General features: G+C 39.0%; 1 protein-coding gene across 1 annotated transcript; it reads left to right on the top strand.

Moving 5' to 3' along the window:
* Window positions 1-1,736: 1,736 nt before the first annotated feature.
* ermp1 (endoplasmic reticulum metallopeptidase 1) lies at window positions 1,737-17,035 on the top strand (the record flags this gene model as incomplete). Its single annotated transcript, XM_079256230.1, has 15 exons — window positions 1,737-2,011; window positions 4,513-4,817; window positions 6,515-6,642; window positions 6,834-6,939; window positions 7,687-7,833; window positions 8,004-8,096; window positions 10,015-10,227; window positions 10,366-10,586; window positions 13,404-13,578; window positions 13,780-13,970; window positions 14,187-14,339; window positions 15,145-15,347; window positions 15,437-15,552; window positions 15,750-15,913; window positions 16,686-17,035. The coding sequence occupies 15 exons, from the start codon at window positions 1,737-1,739 to the stop codon at window positions 16,860-16,862; spliced, it is 2,667 nt and encodes an 888-aa protein (XP_079112356.1). The 3' UTR covers window positions 16,863-17,035.
* Window positions 17,036-20,791: the final 3,756 nt, after the last annotated feature.

Genomic DNA, 20,791 nt, shown 5'->3' with positions numbered 1-20,791 from the left:
CTGTGTTGCTAACTAGCTGTATGTCAGGTGAGGGGGCGTTCAGTGGAAAAGTACCTGTAAAAATAATTCGCTAACCTGGTAATTAGACTACTTGATAACGAAAAATTACACGTTATTTGACCAATTATTTTTTAATTTCGTTGCAGTTGAACATTTTTTCATATTCTTTCTAAATACTTTAGTTAAATGGTAATTACCTAGATAATTTTAATTCATAAATTAACTTTAGCCGGTTCAAAGCAACTAAGACATTTAACGGACTGAGGCGTCAGCTACGCTTTAGAGCAGATAATGTTTATATCTTTGTCCATGTAGATGTAACTAAAGTGATCAATTTATTGGGATCTCAATTCTTTTTAATATTGTTCAGTCATTTCGTCCACTAGGTGGAAACAAAGCAACATAGTTTATCTTCAGCTGCCAGGGAGGTTTGAGATTTGGTAAAATTAGATCAATTGTCATTAGAAGTTTTCATCAGCTCTTTTGATAATAACTAAACTATATTTTTCTTTCTATATTTGTTTTACTACTGTAAAAAAGAAAAAGAAAAGAAAAGAAAGCAAAGTCCATTAGAAAATTTGGAGGACTGATTTCATATAAGCCTTTCTTCTTGGGCAGATGACACACACACACACACACACACACACACACATATATATATATATATATATATATATATATATATATATATATATATATATATATACACTCTCTCCATGTTTCTCCGGCTTTAGCTCAGGAGGAAGAGCAGTCATCTTTCCATTTGCTCCATTGCTATTCCATCCATTTACCATCCAGGTATCCGCGAGTGCTTTTTCGGCATGGGGGACATGCCCTGCTCCCAGTGCTCCAATAACTATGGGTACTACTATTGTTTTCACCTTCCAGGCTTTCTCCAGTTTTTCCTTGTGGCCTTGGTATTTCTCCAGTTTCTCATGTTCCTTTTTCCTGATGTTTCCAAAATTGGGGAGGGTATATCGACCACTACAGCTTTCCTCTTGTGCTTATCCATGATCACTATGTCCGGAAGTCCCACAGGATCTTAGCCCTCTGATTCGCCACCATTCATTTCCCATTCATTCAAACTTAGGAGTCTCCAGTCCATGTTCAGCACAGATGCTGTCCCAAGCATTGTTTGCCTACATTTGAGCATATATATATATATATATATATATATATATATATATATATATATATATATATATATATATATATATATATATATATATATATATGTATAGAGAGAGAGAGAGAGAGATTTTAAAGTATATTAAAGATTAGGATGAGATTATACTCTCAAGCATAATGTGGTAGCTCTCTTGATTGGCCTGTTCAGTTACTTTCTGTTAGCCAAACAAAAATATTTAGAAATTTAAAAATGCAGGAGTTTGTGTCATAAAGCTTCAAAGTACATCACAATATAATGTCACCTGTTTTTGTTTTTGATCGTGCATCGTGAATTTCAGATTGCGGTATTACAATTAAACGGAAATAGAACCAATTTGCCGGAAATCTTCCTTTAAAGCTTCAGGCAACAAGATTTATTTATTATGTATTCTTTCTTTTGTTTTAGTGTATTTGTGAACATTTGCAACACTTTGAGTCACCGCCCACCAGCTCAGTCAAGTTTGTCCCTCAGTGCGATCCGTTGGTTGTCTAATTAAAAAAAAAAAAAAAAAAAAAAAAGCGAGAGTCCAGAGCGCTTTCTGCCTGCTGTTGGTACTGCTGGCTCAAACATGGAGAGTGACACCACTGTCCGGAGAATAAAACCCTTCGGGACTCAGCGTTATGTTTCTCAAGAAAACGAGGAAACTCATAACCGGTGCGGGGATAATGGCTACAACGGTGACCCGAAGAGGAAGCCCGAAGTGAGCCTGTACTTACTGCGGGAAGGGCTCGCAGCGACTCTGGTCTCAGTGTTTATTTTGGTACTGTGGGGACTCGTTCATTTGTCTTTGCAGCAGCTTGTCGTTGGAAACCCGAACGGGGAGTTTAACGCAGTGAGGGCCAGGTGAGTTTTGTGCTTACTTTAATTCCGCTTTTGGTTTGCTGTGTCAAAGCAACAATGCTAACCTTACTTCTAGTTTGGCAACAAGACCTGCCTAAAAACCACTGCCGGGTCCTTCTTCCGGTTCACCTCCACCTGTACTTCCAGAGTAAGCTGCAGACAGGAGGACAGGTGTCCTTACTGTGTTTAATTGAGAACAAGAAAGGCTGCTTCAACCCTCTGGGCTGATGTGTAAATGATGTAACCCTCCTCCGGTTACAGTACCCAACACCAATCCTGTCAAAACCACCCGAGGAGGCACAGACAAGCTTTAAACACCAACAACATTATGTACAAAAATATTCCAAGCACGTCCATTCGAGTAGCACATTTAATATAAAAATGATATCTTATCCTACAATATTATTTTACAGGAAATGGATTTTAGAGCAATGCCAAACTCTAGAAGTACAGAAAACCACAAAAAATAGTATTTGTAACTTAACTGCAAATTATTTTATGAAATTACAATAGTAAAACCCACAGCTTATACATAAATACATACAGAGGTAATCAACTCACTTTTATCTTTTATATTCTGGTAAAGTTTTCTTTTTTGGGGGGTGGCAAGAGGCAGTAAATTGAAAGAACAAAAGCATCCTTACAGCAAATGTCATAAGGCAGCCCAAGAGATCCACACTGACACCTTCACAAATTCTCTACTAATTAAATAGGTATTTTAACAAAATGTCTGAATTAGTAAAGAATGACATAAATAATTTTAGTCTGCTCTAAGTCTTTAATATCAACATTTTATAAGGCACTTATATATAAAATAAAAAAATAAATCAATAGTATGCGAGTTTATTGATAATTGATGCAATATTAATGGCTTAAGAAAAACTTCCCGATCAGTAATAGTAGCGCAACATTTCCAGATTAAAGGCTCATTCTGCCTCGGTGCAGTTTTCAGTCTCAGTGAGGAGGGATGCAGGGATTACAGCACTGAATCTGAGGTCAGCAGGACGGGGGTTGGGGGTGGGGATTGAGGTCTTAAAAAGTGCTTGGTCGCAGGATTTGCTATAATTTGGCTGGTTCCTCTATTAATGAGTGCTGCATGTTCTTTGGTCTTAATCGTGACTGCAAATCCTGGTTGTAATTATAAGTCTTATGAACAAATTAAACAACTAGATTTGATCAACCATCTGCGGTTTGATGAAAGTTATTAAACATTGCTGGCTAAGTGTGATCATCAGTTACCTCAGTACAATTTTCACTGGTATTATACAATAGTGTTGTATAAGTTTAGCGGTAATAGAGGCAGCATGGATATTTATGAACTGCATTCACCAGCTGCCACTTTTTTCTTCAGAAAAAAGAACATCTGTTTTCTTTTTCTTTCTCCAAACAGACATCTTGGCTTTATTTCCTGCTCTGGTTATCTAAAATGCTTTGTCAAGTGTTGGAGAACGTCACACAGAAATATGACTCACTTTAAGTGGATTGTGTCAGGACAGATTGTAACTCAGGACATAACAAAAAGTGATCTGTATATGGTTATATAAATATGTTTATTTTGTAGGTCACTCTTTCACAGTTTCTTCTTTGTGTTCTTTAGATTATCTTTACATTACTAAATTATCTATGTTCCTCAGTGACATGAACGTCAGTCTTTAATCTTTGTGAAGAACATGGTGCAGTTTAAAGGACGTTTCCTCCATTGGCTTCTATCAGTTTTCCTTTCCCTGTTTTTTGTTTCACATTATAGTTCTACATCCTCTTATTTTGCATATACTTGAGCTGAAACAAAGAAAAAGCCATACATGTTCTGAACTTGTGACATGTAACTTCTGCTGCTCTTGCTGTTGGGGGTAAAAGCAGAAATTATCAGAGGCCATAAGAAGCTGTGACTTTGTGGGGACACTAGAATTATTCATTTCATTGTAAATAACCGAGGGCAAAACTAAATATCAAAATGATTAGAATAAAAAAATCAGTATACGAGCTGTTCAGAAGTTCAGGAGTGTGTGAAAATGCAGTGGTTTCCATTCATGCTTCAGTGTGTTGTGTTATAGTTTGACAACAACTGGGAAGAAAATTTCCCATTCAGTGTTAGGAGACAACACAGATGGACTCTCAATAGACAACATAAACTGACACTCAAAGTCTTGCACAAATATTTTGTAACCTATGTTTCCTGCCATAACAGCATGTTGACCAAATGGCCACAAGGCAGCGGTCTCCTTGTGCCAGTCCCAAGCCCAGATAAAGGCACAGAAATGACATTCAGCATTCATTCTTTGCCAATTAAATACATAATCCTGTAATTGTCTTGGAGATGGACACATAGAGATGGAAGCTCAAGATTTACCGTGGCGACTTCAGAAGGGAACAGTCATAAAGAAAGAAGAAGCTGTCCAGTTCTTCTTGTCTTTAGTGTGACATTAAACAAGCAGACTTGGTTCTTCTATAATTTAACATAACCACAATAGATTTTTTTCATCTTTCCTCACCTCGCAATCAAGACAGCACTTGGAGCAGATCACCAGTGTTGGCCCTCGGCCGGTGGGCAGCCAGGAGAATGAAGTCCTGACAGTGGGTTACTTGTTGGAGCAGATAGAAGCCATCCGAGTCAGGACTGCAGCGGGGCCTCATCAGCTCACAGTGGATGTGCAGCGTCCAACTGGTTCCTTCTCTATTGACTTTCTTGGAGGATTCACAAGCTTCTATGACCGTGTCACTAACATCGCTGTCAGACTGGAGCCCAGAGGTGGCAGCCAGCATCTTATGCTGGCCAACTGCCACTTTGACACAGTGGCCAACAGCCCAGGTACGAGTCATAATCAAGGTTTGCATCACAGCTTGCACTTAGGTCCAAACATCTGTGAGTTAGTTACTGGTTTCACAGAGATGTGTTGAACTGGTCTAAAGTATTTGCTATGTCTGACATAAACGAGGTGTTTTTTTTTTTTTTTACATAATTGAAAGCAGACTTATTTTACACTACAATTAGACAACCAGCCTAGGATAATCCTACACTACAACTTGTGCTAACATGATGAAACAAAAGTATTTGTGTTGCAGCGTAGCTGCATCTGTTGACAATGATTAAAACAGATCCATGTTGTTTTTTCCCCCTTTTTCCACTTTCTGTTTTCATTGTTATAGTAAAATCTGCACAAATGAACATTCTGGTAAATATTTGCAACGTGGGGATGTCCTCCTTTTTGTATTTTGGTTTTGAATAAAGATACGCACGATAATCTTTGCCATAGGCAATATAATGAGTGACAAGGTCAAAGGTCAGGAACAATAACCGTTAAGCTGCTGCAGTAAAGTGCCTGTCTTGTGTTTTTTACAAGGTCACAGCCGATTTGTAAGTTCCTGCTGCCAAAGGCAACATTTGCTTTTGTTTTAATTCATTTATTGTTCACTTGTTAGTGGGATAACACCAAAACTCGCAAACGTAATTAAAACAAAAGTTGGGGGAGAGTTGTATCAGGAGTGAAGCAAGAATTCCTGACATTTTAGTGCAGTCTGCATGCCTTTGCATTCTATTATACAAGCCATTTGATGGTTTCTTGTTCAAAGTTGGGCAGTATTGTCATTTATTTATTATATTCAGTCTGTGGAGGAAAGGAAGCATTACAATACAGGAAATATTTGCTGTTTTTCTTCACATCCTTGAGCCTGTTGAGGAGACATGTTTTGGTAGATTACACAGACTAACACAACTTCACACAACTGGCAAAAGGAAATTGATCTAAGAGGTGTGGAGCAGGAAGATACACATAGAAGTCTTTGATCTGACATATGTTCTTGCTAGAAATAATAAAGAGGAAAATACAAGCAGTCATGTCACACACACATCTTTCTTCTCAATAGGCTGAATATATGTGTAGGTACAGTAACAGTGGTCTCCACACAAAAGTGAAGTTTAAACTTTGCCTCTGGCATTTTGATTTTTGATAATTTATTAAACCACTTGGCAGTCATTTTTCTTTCCTGAGAAAGAAAAATGACTGTGGTCGGGACAGGAGCATGTTAGTACCCGGCCTTACTCCCACCCTATAGTCAGTCACTCTACAAGACCAGAGCACATGATATCTCAGATCTGTAGGTCTTTGCATTCATACTCCGCTCTGCTTCTTACCTCTAGTCTGTGTAATCTCTCTATATCACATGCTCTGTTCACATGCTTTTTGCTCCCTTTTGCCCTGTTTCCTTTGTGATCTCATCACCACACAAGTAGTGGGAGCTGCGTTTCTAACCAGCTCCTCAAATTCTTTACATGTTTCCACACGGCGCCTACACACAATGTGTTTGACTCTGTCCCACTTTACTTCAGGGTTATCAGCTCAGCCATCTGTGTTTTTATTGCACTCCATTCTACTGGGTTAAATTGTATGGCTGCACAGTCATACCAGTGCCTGTAAATGTGGATTTGGATAAGTACATGTTGCCTGATGTAAATGTGGACATAAAATTAATATTCCCGGCACACACATACCGGTTTCCTTATCATAGGTGCAAGCGATGATGCAGTTAGTTGTGCAGTGATGCTTGAAGTCCTCAACTCTCTGGCCAATCAGTCCACTCCTCTTCACCACGGTGTAATCTTCCTCTTTAATGGAGCAGAGGAAAATATACTGCAGGTAAAATTATATTCATTGTTTAATGAAAACAGCTCCCTTTATTTATTTATATATATATATATATATATATATATATATATATATATATATATATATATATATATATATATATATATATATATATATATATATATATACACACTTCTGTCTCATTCCCTCTTTTTCTTTTTGATTCTGTTTTCTTGTTTCAGGCCAGTCATGGTTTCATTACCCAGCATCCTTGGGCTAAGCAGGTGCGAGCTTTTATTAACTTGGAGGCTGCAGGTGTTGGAGGCAAAGAAGTTGTTTTTCAGACAGGTATTATACCATTCATGTTTAATCAGCAAACTGGTCCAGTTTGTTAGTTTGCATGTTTCTATTCAAGTTTGCACTGTATGCTTGTTTTACAGATGCTATTGTTTGCAGCCAATTATTTTTCTCCACAAATAAGAACATTTACAAAAACTGCATTTTACCTTTTCTTGTTTCTCCAGTTTATAAACTGTAGCTGACCTGACAAGCACTATCAAGCTTTGTAGTACTGGCACGATATATTTGATCATCAGTACTGCGACTGGAAAGGAGTGGTGCGCACTTTTAAATGATCTGGGATTAGCAAAACAAGATAACTGGTATAAATTTTCAAACTGCACTCTCATTATAAATTCACTCTACTCCTTTTCTTTATAGCAGAGTTGCCTTTATGCCTCTCTAAAAGCCCACATTCACTCTCTGCCAGTACATTTAGTCTTACTCCAAACATGTTGAAAGTTAAAGTAATTCGGCTGTGACGACTGCTTTGCTTTCAAGAAGTCTGACAAGAAACAAACACAAAATGTTTATTAATTAGTTTATTCTTTTTTACAATTATTGAATTATGTTGTTTAATAATCACAAAGTCAATATAAACAAAGTAAACTTGATTATAATTTTTGCCATAAATGGTGGTAAAGATGACAGAGGACAGACAGCAGCTGGGATTCATCAAAATGGCAAAACAAGGGATCTTGGATTACTGTCCAGTATAAAAAATATTGCAACTGCTTCATTTTATTTCTCTAAAAGGTCCAGAGAACCCATGGCTGGTCCAGGCCTATGTTAATGCAGCTAAACACCCCTTTGCCTCTGTGGTCGGTCAGGAGGTCTTTCAGAGCGGCATCATTCCTTCTGACACAGATTTCCGCATTTATCGGGACTTTGGTAACATCCCAGGTAGGACCATAAATTATCTGCATACAGGAAATAAAATACAGATGGTGTTGTGTTGGTTTTTATGTAAAATGTTCAGAGAAATCCTGTAGCTGCCGAATAAAATATTAAAATGTAACCCTTTCAGTTTTAGATTTCAATTGTGTCTGTGTATCTTTGTGATGTTTTTGCAGGCATTGATCTGGCTTTCATTGAAAATGGTTTCATCTATCACACTAAGTATGACACTGCAGACAGGATCCTGACAGACTCGATACAGAGAGCCGGTATGCAGCTGACCTCACATGCACTCTAACTTTATTATATTATATCTCAATATCTTATAAACAGATTAGCTTTAAACCAATTGTTGTGTTCATATTTCAACGTGAGAACAGTAAACAGCGACTGCTGCATCATTTTTCTATCACAGATGCAAACTCGTGCCATTTATTTGTCCTGTCTCTCCTCTCTTCTTATTGGTCAGCAGTCTTTTGATTTTGTTATCTTTCAGATAATTTAGAAATGCATCCGTACACAAACGTGCACCAGCAACAGAGTTGTTCTCATTTACTTTGTGCTCCTGTTCTGCTGAATTATTTTGCTTTGCTTAGCAGAGAATACAGTCAGTCAGCACTAACAACCCAGGACATCTGGCATCTTTCCCCTCTCCCTCAGCAGCCACTGGACATCTCCCTCCTCTTATTCTGTGTACAGCAACTCACTACAAAATGCATAAATTATTAGAGAGCAAACATGAGTTTTCAGAGCAAGGTGGTGTGTATTTTTAGTCTTTGAAAAAGGATTCAGAACAGCTTGGTGAGGTGGGAAGTAGAGCACAACACAGGAGAAGATTGTACACGTTAGTCTGCTCTGTTTGCAACTTGTGATAAACAACAGACAGTTTTCTCCTTTGAATCTTCTTCATAGCTCTTCACAATGTTGCTGGCAAAGCTTACATGAAAGTTCATGCTTGTTAAAAGCAAAATATACATTTAAATGCCTCAAAGTGCATTGCAGTGACAGTTTAACCATGTTTTACAGTTAGGTAGTAAACTTCACATCGGATAATTTGTGGCTAAGTCACAAGTGCTGAACCCTACACGAACAAGTAGATTTTGTACACGAGTTGTTTAGATTTTGTGTCCTCAGTGAGCCGACCAGGCGGAAGAACAATGGAGCTTTGTCTTGCCTGTGTGTGTGTGTGTGTGTGTGTGTGTGTGTGTGTGTGTGTGTGTGTGTGTGTGTGTGTGTGTGTGTGTGTGTGTGTGTGTGTGTGTGTGTGTGTGTGTGTGTGTGTCTGTGTGTCTGTGTGTCTGTGTGTCTGTCTCTGTCTCTGTCTCTGTGTGTTGTAAACAGTGCAGACATCGAGGCAGCACAGATAAGAAACTTCAGCTCCAGTAGCAGAAACACACAACTACCTTGAACCGATTTCTCATGTAATCACATTCCTTATCCATGTAGTACTTTGTTAGTGTAGCCAGTTTCATGAATAAACTAGTGTTCTGTGTGTTCTGGCACATGTCAGTGGGACCAGCTGAATATGAGTAATAAGTGTGAATGAGAGTCTCTTTGTTTATCTCTTACATCTCGTCATGGAATAAATCTAGACTGTGAGTATGAAAGTGTGTTGGACAACTTCAGTATTGGTAGTAGATTGTTGTGTACGTAACATTCTTGTATATGGAGGAGATTGTATATTCCTGAGTGAGAGCGTTGTCCCGTGCCTTGTTACAGAAAGTTTGATTGGCATCCTGAATAGTCACCCATTTATGTCTGTTTACACACTGTTGTTACCAATAACATTTAATTTAATTTCATGTGGAAATGAGAGGATTTAAGAAGCTGTTTTTCATTTAAGCCTCATCACAAACAATATGCACATGGTTTTATTGTTGTAGAAATGATAATCTGAGAGGCCGTGCTAAAGGGCACTTCCTCATAGCGTTCTGCTAGTCAGATGCTGAACTTGATGCTGAGTTGACAGCAAACTCTCTCCTGCATGAGATTTGTCAGCTCTATAAATGACGACCCTTTTCTGTCATATGATGGAGATTAATCACTGCCACACGTTTTAAAACCTCTTACTTCCTCTGACTGTGAGGTTGGAAACCAAAACCCACAACTGTTTAAACCTCCTATTTGTGACTATGCAACCATGTACTTTTCCACAGCAAAAATCCAATTATCTCTTTGTGTTTCAAGGTGACAACATCCTGGCTGTTCTGAAGTACCTGGTGATGTCTGAGAAACTGGCGGATTCCTCAGAGTATCGTCATGGCAACATGGTGTTTTTTGACCTGCTAGGGGTATTTGTAGTAGCTTACCCAGCACGTGTAGGCGCCATCCTCAACTACATGGTAGCTGCAGCCACCTTCCTCTATCTAGCCAAGAGGGCATCCCTGCCTGGTAACGGAGGTAAGTCTCCATCTCCTGTGGTATGTCCTGCATTTTTCCTCTTCTTCCTTAATTTAGACTTTAACTTCGTTTCATGGCTCTGATGACGAAGCTGATGTTTGTTTGTTTACTTTTGTCCCTCTTTTCTGTCTCCTTAAGGAGGACGTTATGTTCGTGACCTGGCCTGCGCCACAGGTGTCGCGGTGCTGAGCTGGTTTGTCACTCTGTTGTCGGTGCTGATTGTTGCGCTTCTCGTCACTCTCTTGGGCCGCTCCATGTTTTGGTACACACATTTCTACGCCTCCATTTGCTTGTATGGATCTGCAGCCACTGGAAAGATGATCCTCATACATACACTGGCCAAGAACCTGTATTATGGGGTGAGTGATTTTCTGACTGAGGGCTTTCTTTACCTACTCCGATGGTAGCGAGGGTACTATGAACATGGAGGAAAATGAAGATGTTTTTCCAGATATGAAACTCTGAATTTAAGACATCATTAAATTAATCGTCAACAGGAGCAACATTGTGGATTAAGTTAACAAAATGTAACCTCCTTTTAGAGTATAGTTACCTTTAAGAGACAAATGTTGAAACATAGTCTGTGTTAAAGCTAAACTTGGATTTGAAGGCTACAGTTTGAGTAAGTTCCTTACACTCTCTGGCCATCTTCTTGTTTTCATTTGAGTTAAAGATGGGGTCATGCTATTTCTACGAGATGTGTGCCTGACCGAACTCACATTTATTATAATCTAAAAAGGGGAAAGCAGAACTGTAAATGGTTTCTCTTCCTCCACAGTGATTACAGAACAGCAGCTCTTTGTGAGTTTATCCTTGTGGATTATGAAAGGTTGGAGGTGTAAGAAGAGTAGTCATCTTTTAGTCACATGTCCATACTCATTCAGAAAATGGTTCCTCACTGCTGGTTTCTCTCTCTGTGACTTTTGATAGTTGGGGCAGCAGAGGAGGTTTTGTGTGTGTGTGTGTTTTCCCAGATATCCAATTTAGAATGTCTTTTGTTGAAGCAAAACCTGCTTTAACCCAACAAAGCCAAACATATCGTATCTGATGCATACAGTTTCTGAGACATTTTCCATAATTTTATGATCGAAACTTTGCTCAAAATCCTTTTGAACACAATCTGATACTTGTTTTCTGCCCCTTAATGGATACCAGGAAGCAGAATATCACACTACAATAATTTTGACATCACATGGTAATCCTCCATCCATTTTCTTCACCGCTTAGTCCAATTAAGGTCGCAGGGAAGCTGGAGCCTATCCCACATATCATTGAGACTCTGGACAGGACGTCAGTCCATTGCAGATCACATTGTAATAAATAGCAAAAATACAAACAAATCTCTTTTTTTTCCTTTTTCAAATGTACTTAAAGGGGCAATTAAAGACTTCAGATGAAAAAAAATGGACTTTTTGCCCCAATTTTTCTTAGTTTGGGCTTTAGAGGGTTAAGGGATTGTATTTGTGTAAATTTCAGGAATTAGTGATTGCACTTTATTACTCATATTTTTGTGGGCACTCAAGTACGCTTAAACATTTCAACCAAAACAAAACACAAGCATTTAAAAACCCACCAAATTACACGTATTTAAAATAAAAAGATGACGCGCCATTGGCCAGGTGGGTTTATATATTATTTAAAACTATAAAAAGACCTGATGTTATGGCTGAAAAGTGCAGCAGAGTTCCATGGCTATGGGGGTCGATGTCTGAATACCTCTAACCCCCCCGGTTGTTGACATACAAGCAAATGAAAGCATGGAAAAACAAAAGATGATCTGAGAGCTGTGCATTGAAGAGTAAAGAAAGGTCTGGAGGTGTAAAATTATGAAAAGATTTGAACATAGATCAATATGAAGTTAAGAGGAAGTTAGGGGCATTGTTTAGACGATGGGAAATATGTGTTTGGTAGACAAGGATCGGCCTATTAGGAGGAAGGTGAATACTTATTAATACTTGTGGGCTGAAGCACACGGGAGACGGTTACAGTAATTAAGGTGAAGAAGTGTGTAGATGCATTGTGTGCTTGATATTCATTAAGTTTGACTAGTTTTATTTAAGTGTAAGAATGATAATCTCTTTTTTTCTAAAGCTGCGTCTACAAGACTGTTGCCTTTGATCTCATGAGCAGAGACTAAGCTTTTGCCAGATTTCATGTAATTTTAGTGAAACAAACTTTTTATTGAGCCAACTAGATGCATCTTTTTCCACATATAAACTTTAAAAAATCCAGATACATCCATTGTATTTTGTTTAATATAAGAGAAAAAATAATTATAGATTTACTCAGTTAATGATATCTTAAGTTCCTGGTCACATTCACGGTGTACTTAAAGGTTTTTTTGTTATTCTTTCAGGCTTCTTCTTTTAAGTCAGGGCAACAAAACATCCACTTTTGAAAATATTCATTCATTCATTCATTTTCCGAACTGCTTATTCCAATTCAGGGTCGCGGGGAAGCTGGAGCCTATCCCAGCTGGCTTTGGGCAACAGCCAGGGTACACCCTGGACAGCTTGCCAGTCCATCGCAGGGCCACACACAGAGAGACGAACAACCACACTCACGTTCACACTCACTCCTAGGGGCAATGTAGAGTGACCAATTAACCTATCATGCAGGTGGGACGAAGCCGGAGTACCCGGAGAGAACCCACGCATACACGGGGAGAACATGCAAACTCCACACAGAAAGGCCACTGACCAAACCAGCCAAGGATTGAACCAGCAACCTTCTTGCTGTGAGGCCATAGTGCTAACCACTGCGCCACCGTGCAGCCCCTTTTGAAAATATGCCATGCAAAATATTGCAACACAATGGACCCTTTGTTGCTGAATATTTTTCTCTCCGTTATCTCCCCTTTTGCAGTTTAAGTTGCTGAAAGTAGATTATGAGTTTAGTTGGTGAATTGATGATGTGAGTCGAATGGTAAACTTTATATAATAAATATGTTTAAAAAAAACAAAAAAAAACAAACTGACGTCAACAGAGGTTTACTGTGTAAAAACATAGTTTTGTTTTATTGTATTTAGAATAAACACAAATAAGCATTTATTAAAAGAGTAATTCATGCATGATGATTGAAACAAACTGAACAGCCTCTCAGAACAGTGCTGATATTTCCCTCATGTTTTTTATACTTGATTTGTAAGCTGAGCGCTTGTGTGTTTTCCATGCAGGGTGTGCGTCTGGTGGAGCTGGGTAATCTGTATTTTGATGTGAGTCTGCTGTTGTGGTGCTGCAGTCTGGTGTGGCTGACCCAGCAGGGCTTGTGTTCAGCCTATGTGCCCATGTTAATGGTGGCTTTCCCCCTGGTAACCAGACTGCTGCTGGCGAAAGAATTTAAACACAAAGGTAAACAATTAATCTCAACCCAGCAGTGTTCACAGCAGTTGCCTAGAACTTGTTTTTTCCTACTGTATGCAGCACTGAATGCATCAGTAATGTAATAGTTATGCTTTGACTCTGACAGTATTTTATTGGAGATCATTCAGGTTTATAAAATCTCTGGAGTTCTTGAAATTAAGAAGTTATTGGGATGTCTTTTTCCTCTAGGAGCTTCACTGAAATACAGTGTGCTGTACCTTTTGGGCCTGGCTTTGCCATATGTCCACTTCATGTTCCTCATCTGGGTGGTGTTTGAGATTTTCACTCCCATTATGGGCCGCAGTGGAACAGAGATACCCCCCGAGGTGGTGATGGCCACCTTAGTCACCCTAGCAACCATCTTTCTCTCCTCTTTTTTTGTGAGTGTTCCCATATTATGTACAATATTGACTAAAAAACACAATATGTGTGTTTGAATTGGCAAAGGAGTAGAAATATTTCTTAATAGTCTGACTAACTGCACATTCATCATTGTTGTTAAAATATGCAATTTTTCTTCAATTTCTTAAAATTTCAAAGTGCATTGTGAAGCACTGTTCAAGTCCACATAACTAACTCACTTTTCTGTGACTCAGCTGCATTTCATCTATTTGGTGAGGAGCACAAAGTGGATTCTGGCTGGTCTGGGCTCCATCTTCCTTATCATGTTCCTACTGGTTTCCAGCGGTCTCTTCTTTCCTTATTCAAACAGTTCAGACAGCCCACGACCAAAGAGAGTCTTCCTGCAGGTTGGTTCATCATTCTGCTTCTTTACCAGAATAGCAGAACTGCCCCAGCTTTGAGGTGATATGAATGAATCATTTAGACTTATTTGCTGGTCTAAGCTGAATAAAGGGCAAGACAAATTTATTTATAAAGAACATTTCATAGACAAGTCAAGGCAAAGAACATTTCGTACTTAAAACCAATTCAATGTGTTTCATAAGGAAGAGATTAAGACATAATTAAAAGTGTGCAAAAAACCAGATAAAATCATTATATAGGTAAATAATTTCATTGAATTGATGAGGAGCAGACAGCAAGTCGACACAAGTTATTAAACTGTACAGAATTATGCACATAATTATGTGAGAAAATCAAGGTTTTTCACCTGGATTTAAAGTGTCTATATTTTCTAAAAAGAGTCATTTCCGCTGGCGGTTTGTTAATATTGTTTCCATCATTACAGTTAAATACTTCTTCTTCGTGTAATAAGTTAACGCATAAGTCAGCTCCATGCACTGCATGCGGTGGAGCAAAACAGACAGCAGGATACTTAGTTATTTACATACATTACCAGTCAAAGGTTTGGACACATTTTCTCATTGGATTTAATGGGAAAGTGTGCCCAAACTTTTGACTGGTAGTATACATAAACAGAAAGGATGGGATATAGACAAAAAAGGACTAAAACCACTTTCCATGCATTTAAAGTCTAGATCATCACTAACAGATAAAAACATGTGGATGAGACAAACGGGGGAAGATTTGCATGACCAGGCATGTCTGTGCAGCTGAATTCAGTCTTTAAAAAGCTACTAAATCTTCCTGCAGCACACAACACGCACCTTCCACAATCTCAAGGGCCAGGTGGAGAGCAGAGACTCTGGTCTCTGGATAAATAGCTTTGACTTCACGGCGATACAACACATCAGTCCCCACATCCCTGAGCTCAACGACAGCGTCCGGACCCGCTGCCAAGAAGACCGACCCTTCTGCGGTTACCCCTGGTTCCTGCCTGTCAAGTTCCTCAGCAGGTCTGCTGCCTTGTAGTTCCCTGTTTATGTAAGATTTTGGCAGCTTCATCTTAAACTTCACCATAAGAAGAATTTTGGTGTATTTGTAGGAAGAATTGGTACCTTCCTGCCTCAGAAGTGTCTCCAAGCTCTCCAGTGAAGTTCAGCCTGATGTCCAGAGAGGAGACAAGCTGGGGGACAGTCAAGATGACGTTCAGTGTGAAAGGTCAGGATCAAACCAGATCAGTTTTCAACATAATAAACCACATAATCAAACCTGGGCTAGGCACAAGCTGTGAAGTTGGTGAAGAGATAAAAAAAAGAAAGTTAGCTCTTACTGCTTGAGTTAACATAAAATAAATTTAAAATGAAATTTTATATTGAAGTTAAAGTGTCCTTTCTGTCCCATGCTGTCTTATACAGGACCCAGCCACATGTCTCTGTATCTGATGCCTCACCGAGGGGCCAGCCTCTCCACTTGGTCTTTCGGGGATGGGACACCTCAGTTTGACCTGAGTGGAGAATATTTCGTCTTCTATTCCCACGGCCTTAACGCCCCTACATGGAACTTCTGGTTTGAAATACAGGTACTGTCTGCAGCCATATTTTGTGCTCATTAACATTTCATATTTCTGATGTTTTTTCCCTGTCAATTATTTAAAGGCAATGCATTAAATGTATTGATGATTTATTTCCTTAATTGACCTTAAATGTTGGGTACATTTAGCAAGCACTTACAATTTATTTTGTTAGATGTACAAATTATTATGTACAATTTTTTTTTTATCTTAATACACATTTTATTAGATTTATCTCGACTTATTATGGCAGTTTTATAACTGTTTGCAAATATTCTACCACCTCACTCAACAATGGATATGTTGTGTATTTATTTTTTTCTGAGACTGTTACGTTGGCCTCAGTAACATTAGAATCCCATGCTGGTGTTGTACTTTTAGCAGCATGGCATTGCTCTGTGTGCCCAGATAGATTTGAAAGCATTTAATTTTTTTCCCCCTGTTTTCATTCCTGACATTTCTGGATTTCAGCCAGTCGTGATCTAAAAGCCTCAGCCAGTGATGACTGCAGGAGATTAGTTCCTGCTGGAACCCTTCACTACTGTGTTTGAATGCATAGTCATGCTGCCGTGTGAAAACCTTTAAAGTTGAGCTTCAGAGATGTTTTTTTTACTTACTTCATTTGGACCATGATGAACTCCACAACCCCTGAAGACTTTCTTTAAAGTACGCATCATTGGCTTAAAACATGTAGCATATGATGCAGGTGTCAGTTTGGTTCTGGTTCTCACATATTAATTGACTGAGCTGACATTGAGGGTTTCATTTCTCTGTCTGTCAGCCCCCCAGGGAACCGGACCCAGCAGGTCCTGAAGGGATGATCTCTGTTGGTATATCCTCCCACTATTTCTTTGGAGAAGACCGGAGGACTGCTCAGCTGGAGGAAATCCTCCGTAAGTTTCCCTCGTGGGCTTTTCCCTCTTCCTGGGTCAGTACTTATGACATGTACCGATACTGAGTACATCACAGACGCTGATACAGAGGAGAGCTGAGGGCCACGGTGGCTCCAAGACATTTCGAAGAAGAGTACCGAGGACCGGCCCTGCTGCCTTTTCATTCTGGCACAAACACACACTGTAACACACTCGCGCTCCGTCCCAGCCTGCCTGAGAGACCTCCATCACTGTGTCAGTAGGCTTTGCAGCTAACCGAGCAGGAAGATGCACCGAGCAGTCAGCCTACAGATGGATGCTCAGGCTGAAGCCTTGTGCTCACTCCTGGGTTAGTGAAACAAAGGAGTTTAAGTTTATAATTTTCTTTATTTTTCTTCTTCTTCTACTTTATCAGTTGTGCCTTTGCTTTCTTCAGTCTGTGTCACTCTTTTCTCCACTCGCCATCTCACTAACTTTCTCCCATTTACTTCCTCTCTGATTCTGGCACTCTCCCTGAATGTTGCATGTGTTTCCCTCTCCCCTCTATTCACTCCCCTACCCAGCAAACCAACTGGGCTGTTGTCAGAGTAAATGTGTCTCTAGTTTCCACTGCAAAAATAACACCACTATCTGCACTGTACGTGTCGTAACATACTGGTGGGTATAGTTGGGATGGATAACAAAGACCTGCTCTGTTTGAGCCCCCTCTTCTCACATAAACTGGAACTTTTCTGGTCATTTTCAAATATTTGTTATATTTGGAGCAAAAGATCCTGCATTAGTGATGATGTAACTGTGACAATGTTCATAATTATTCCCAAGGAAGAGCGCTGATTTGTAGTAAATCATATTCATGTGGTTTCATGAGGAATGTCTGCATCTGCTCAAACCTACAGAGGCATGCAGACACATAAAAAATGTGCTTCAGGGAAAAAAAAAAAGACAGCAGGCTAAAATCAAAACATTGAGGCTGTTCTGAAGAAGCAGCTCTTCCTTCTAAAACCCTGACATCTTAAAGAATTGTGTCTGTGTTTTAGGAAAACATCATATCAGTTATTTTATTTGAGAAGGCCAGAAATTCACAAAGAAACAAGGAAAGTCCCATCATTTAAAGTTCTTCCAAGTATTCATGGGGACTGGGTGGGAAGCGAGTGATGCTGTTCAGTAGTCAGAACGCACAAGTGTCTTGTCACTTTGTTGTTTTGCACTGAAGGTAGGCTTATCTGCAACTGCTCTTACTGTAATGAATGATTCTTGAAAATGTGACAGTAGCATGATGGGCCCGCAGCAGCACCAGCGAATACATTTTTCTTTATGAATGAGAAGGAAAAAAGCTGAAAATTCACTTTCCTTTTCATATTTTTTTTCCCCCTTTCATAACTGTATACGTCTTTTCATCTATGAGAGCAAATGAAAGTTTTCCCTATTGTTAACTTTTTGCCAACTGAAATGAATTTAAATAAAGTTCAAAATCAGTATATGTGTGAATTACTGCTACAGCATTGTTTCAGAACAGCATTAAAACTGCAGTTATGTTTATGTAGGCAGGGCATGTTAGAGCAACATCCACATAAGTGCATGACCCAAGTTTCCTACAGTGGAGTTAATATTGTGGCTGATATCTGAAAACTAAAAAGAAAAAAAAGTCTTTATCGACTTAAATTATTCCATTATTTACAAAAACTAATTAGGAAAACTATGAGGCCAAAAATCCTTCATTTTAAAGAAACTTTGCTGCAGTTTGCTTTGAATTAAATAGTCACAAAATAATCTATAAGAATGTCCAACAATCCACTGGTGCTCCTGGAGCCTCTCATGTTCTCATTTTTGAAGTGTTGTATGTTAGTTTGTTTTTCTTGTAATTTCTTGTGAATCTGCAATTTTTTTTGTCAACTTTCACAACATAATCCAGTTCTTCATCATCTGTTTTGTGTCAGTACAACCTAACAGTGGTGTCACCTCTACCTCCACAATATTAGATAGTAGTGTCCAACACCAAGATAACAGTTCTTAAAGCTTGTAAATCTTAATGTTTGAGACTTAATATTTAGCTGATTGAGGCTAACTAATGTAAGCAAGAGATTATTTGATGGGAACTATATCAACCTATTTGTTTGTGGGATACCTCTGTTGTGAGGAGATGGTTTGTTGACTCCACCTTTTTTCAGGTGGGCTCATGTTCAAACGTGAAAGCTCTACCAACCATAATGTCACTCTGTGTTACTGCCAGCAAGGTGCCGTGGTCCACGTTGAACGTTCAGCCGCAGTCACACAAAACAAGAAGCAACATAAATGGAGGCCTTAAAGTTTTGCTTCCAAAGATACTCAAAACGTTTACTGATGTGGACACAAATGTCTCAGTGGTCTTGAAAGTTATCAAGTGTCGCTCTGTTTTTTTATGTATGTCAAGGTTAGGACAGTTAATATCTGTCACAGCCTTAAACAGATTGTCCCTCTATACTCCGTTTTCATGCAGCATGTGGGCAGAATTAAAAAAAAAAAACCAAAAAAAAAAACCAGAGGACCTAAAAGCGATCTGAAGTTTCATGATCTTCCTCAGACGGTGGATCTGCTGAGGAAGATGATAAAGCTGTCATAAAATGTGTTTGGTTTTTTTCTTTTGGTCAAGAGTCAGATTGTTTGATCATCTGACTGCAGAGCCTCAGTTTCACTTTGATAAGCAAACTTTAAAATCTGCATCTGCTGTCAGCTCGACTGTAAGATGCTGTTATCTTTATTTAAAGTTATGTTTTTGCATTGTAGCCATTCCTCACAGCTGTTTATCATCCCCCTACTGAAAGTCAGACGGAAGTTAAAGCACACATGCTGTTCACTTTAATGGATTACCAAAGCACATTTAATGTGTCAATGTTTTGCATATCATATTGAAATGAACAGAAATGGTGTGGTCCTGTCATTCTTATTCAGTAATAGCTGACTTTGGAACAGATCCAGCATCATCCTCCCTCCAGAGCAGATGCTGCTGCTGAGAAGCTCTGTGCTGCTTCACAGCTGTTGGTAATGAAGTCACAACATGAGCAGCAGCCGTCGAAGCAGCTGATCAGACAGCTGGTTGGCAGGATCACCTGATCACCGAGGTTTTCACCAACTAATCTTAAGATGTGCATACTCGTCATTATTTACCAGGATGGCTGATGGTGCAGGAACTGCTGAGTTTCCTTTGTGATCAGGGCTCCCGAGATGCCTTAATTTTGTCCTTTTGGTTTTTAACATGTAATGAAGAGCACTTGGAAATTAAACAGCAGAGTCAAGTCTTAACAAGGAATTGCCCAGATACATGTCAAGCTAGGTGGTGACGCGGGCTGATTTAAATCATAGAAGATTGATTTAATCTGTTAAATAGACAATATATGTAACTCTTTAGGGTCATATGTAGTCTGATAGAGAAAAAGGTTTGTTTCTTTAACCACTCTTAAGTTAATATTTTTTTTATGGATTGCATAGATTTTTGTTTAGCTTGATCACATGTATGATTGAAAAAAACAGTTTGAATATTTCAAGTTGTTGCAAGAAGTTTCACATTATAATTGTGGTATTAAATGGGATGATTAAGGCAGTGAGGAGCTGCTGTACCTGTGGGACAGAATAGAAAGATGTTTGACATAAATGCTGTGAAATGACTCCTCCTACACTGATGTACTCTCACTGTTTGTCTAAAGCTGCTAGAGAGTTCATAAAATAATATACAAATGTATAAAAAGAAACTCATGGAGAAAGTGAATCTGAATGCTTAACTTTGCGACAGAATCTAATGCAGGGTTACTCGATTCAGTCTTACGAGCTCCAGGTTTTCAATGTATCCTTGCTCCAACACACCCGACTTGAATGAACTGACTCCAACAGCACATGAAGTTCTGCACAGTGACTCGCTAATTTGAGTAGAGTGTGTTGAAAGGAATGAATTAAGTAGCCCTGATCCAATGTATTAACGTAACTGACTGAGCACTGCAGCGTTTTTGATGTGAAGTGCAAACTCACACTTCAATGTAGCTTT

The sequence above is a fragment of the Telmatherina bonti genome, assembly GCF_933228915.1.
Source record: "Telmatherina bonti genome assembly, chromosome: 17".
Classification (NCBI taxonomy): domain Eukaryota; kingdom Metazoa; phylum Chordata; class Actinopteri; order Atheriniformes; family Telmatherinidae; genus Telmatherina; species Telmatherina bonti.
The sequence above is the reverse complement of the archived record's forward strand: the minus strand, read 5'-3'. Positions and strand labels throughout refer to the sequence as shown.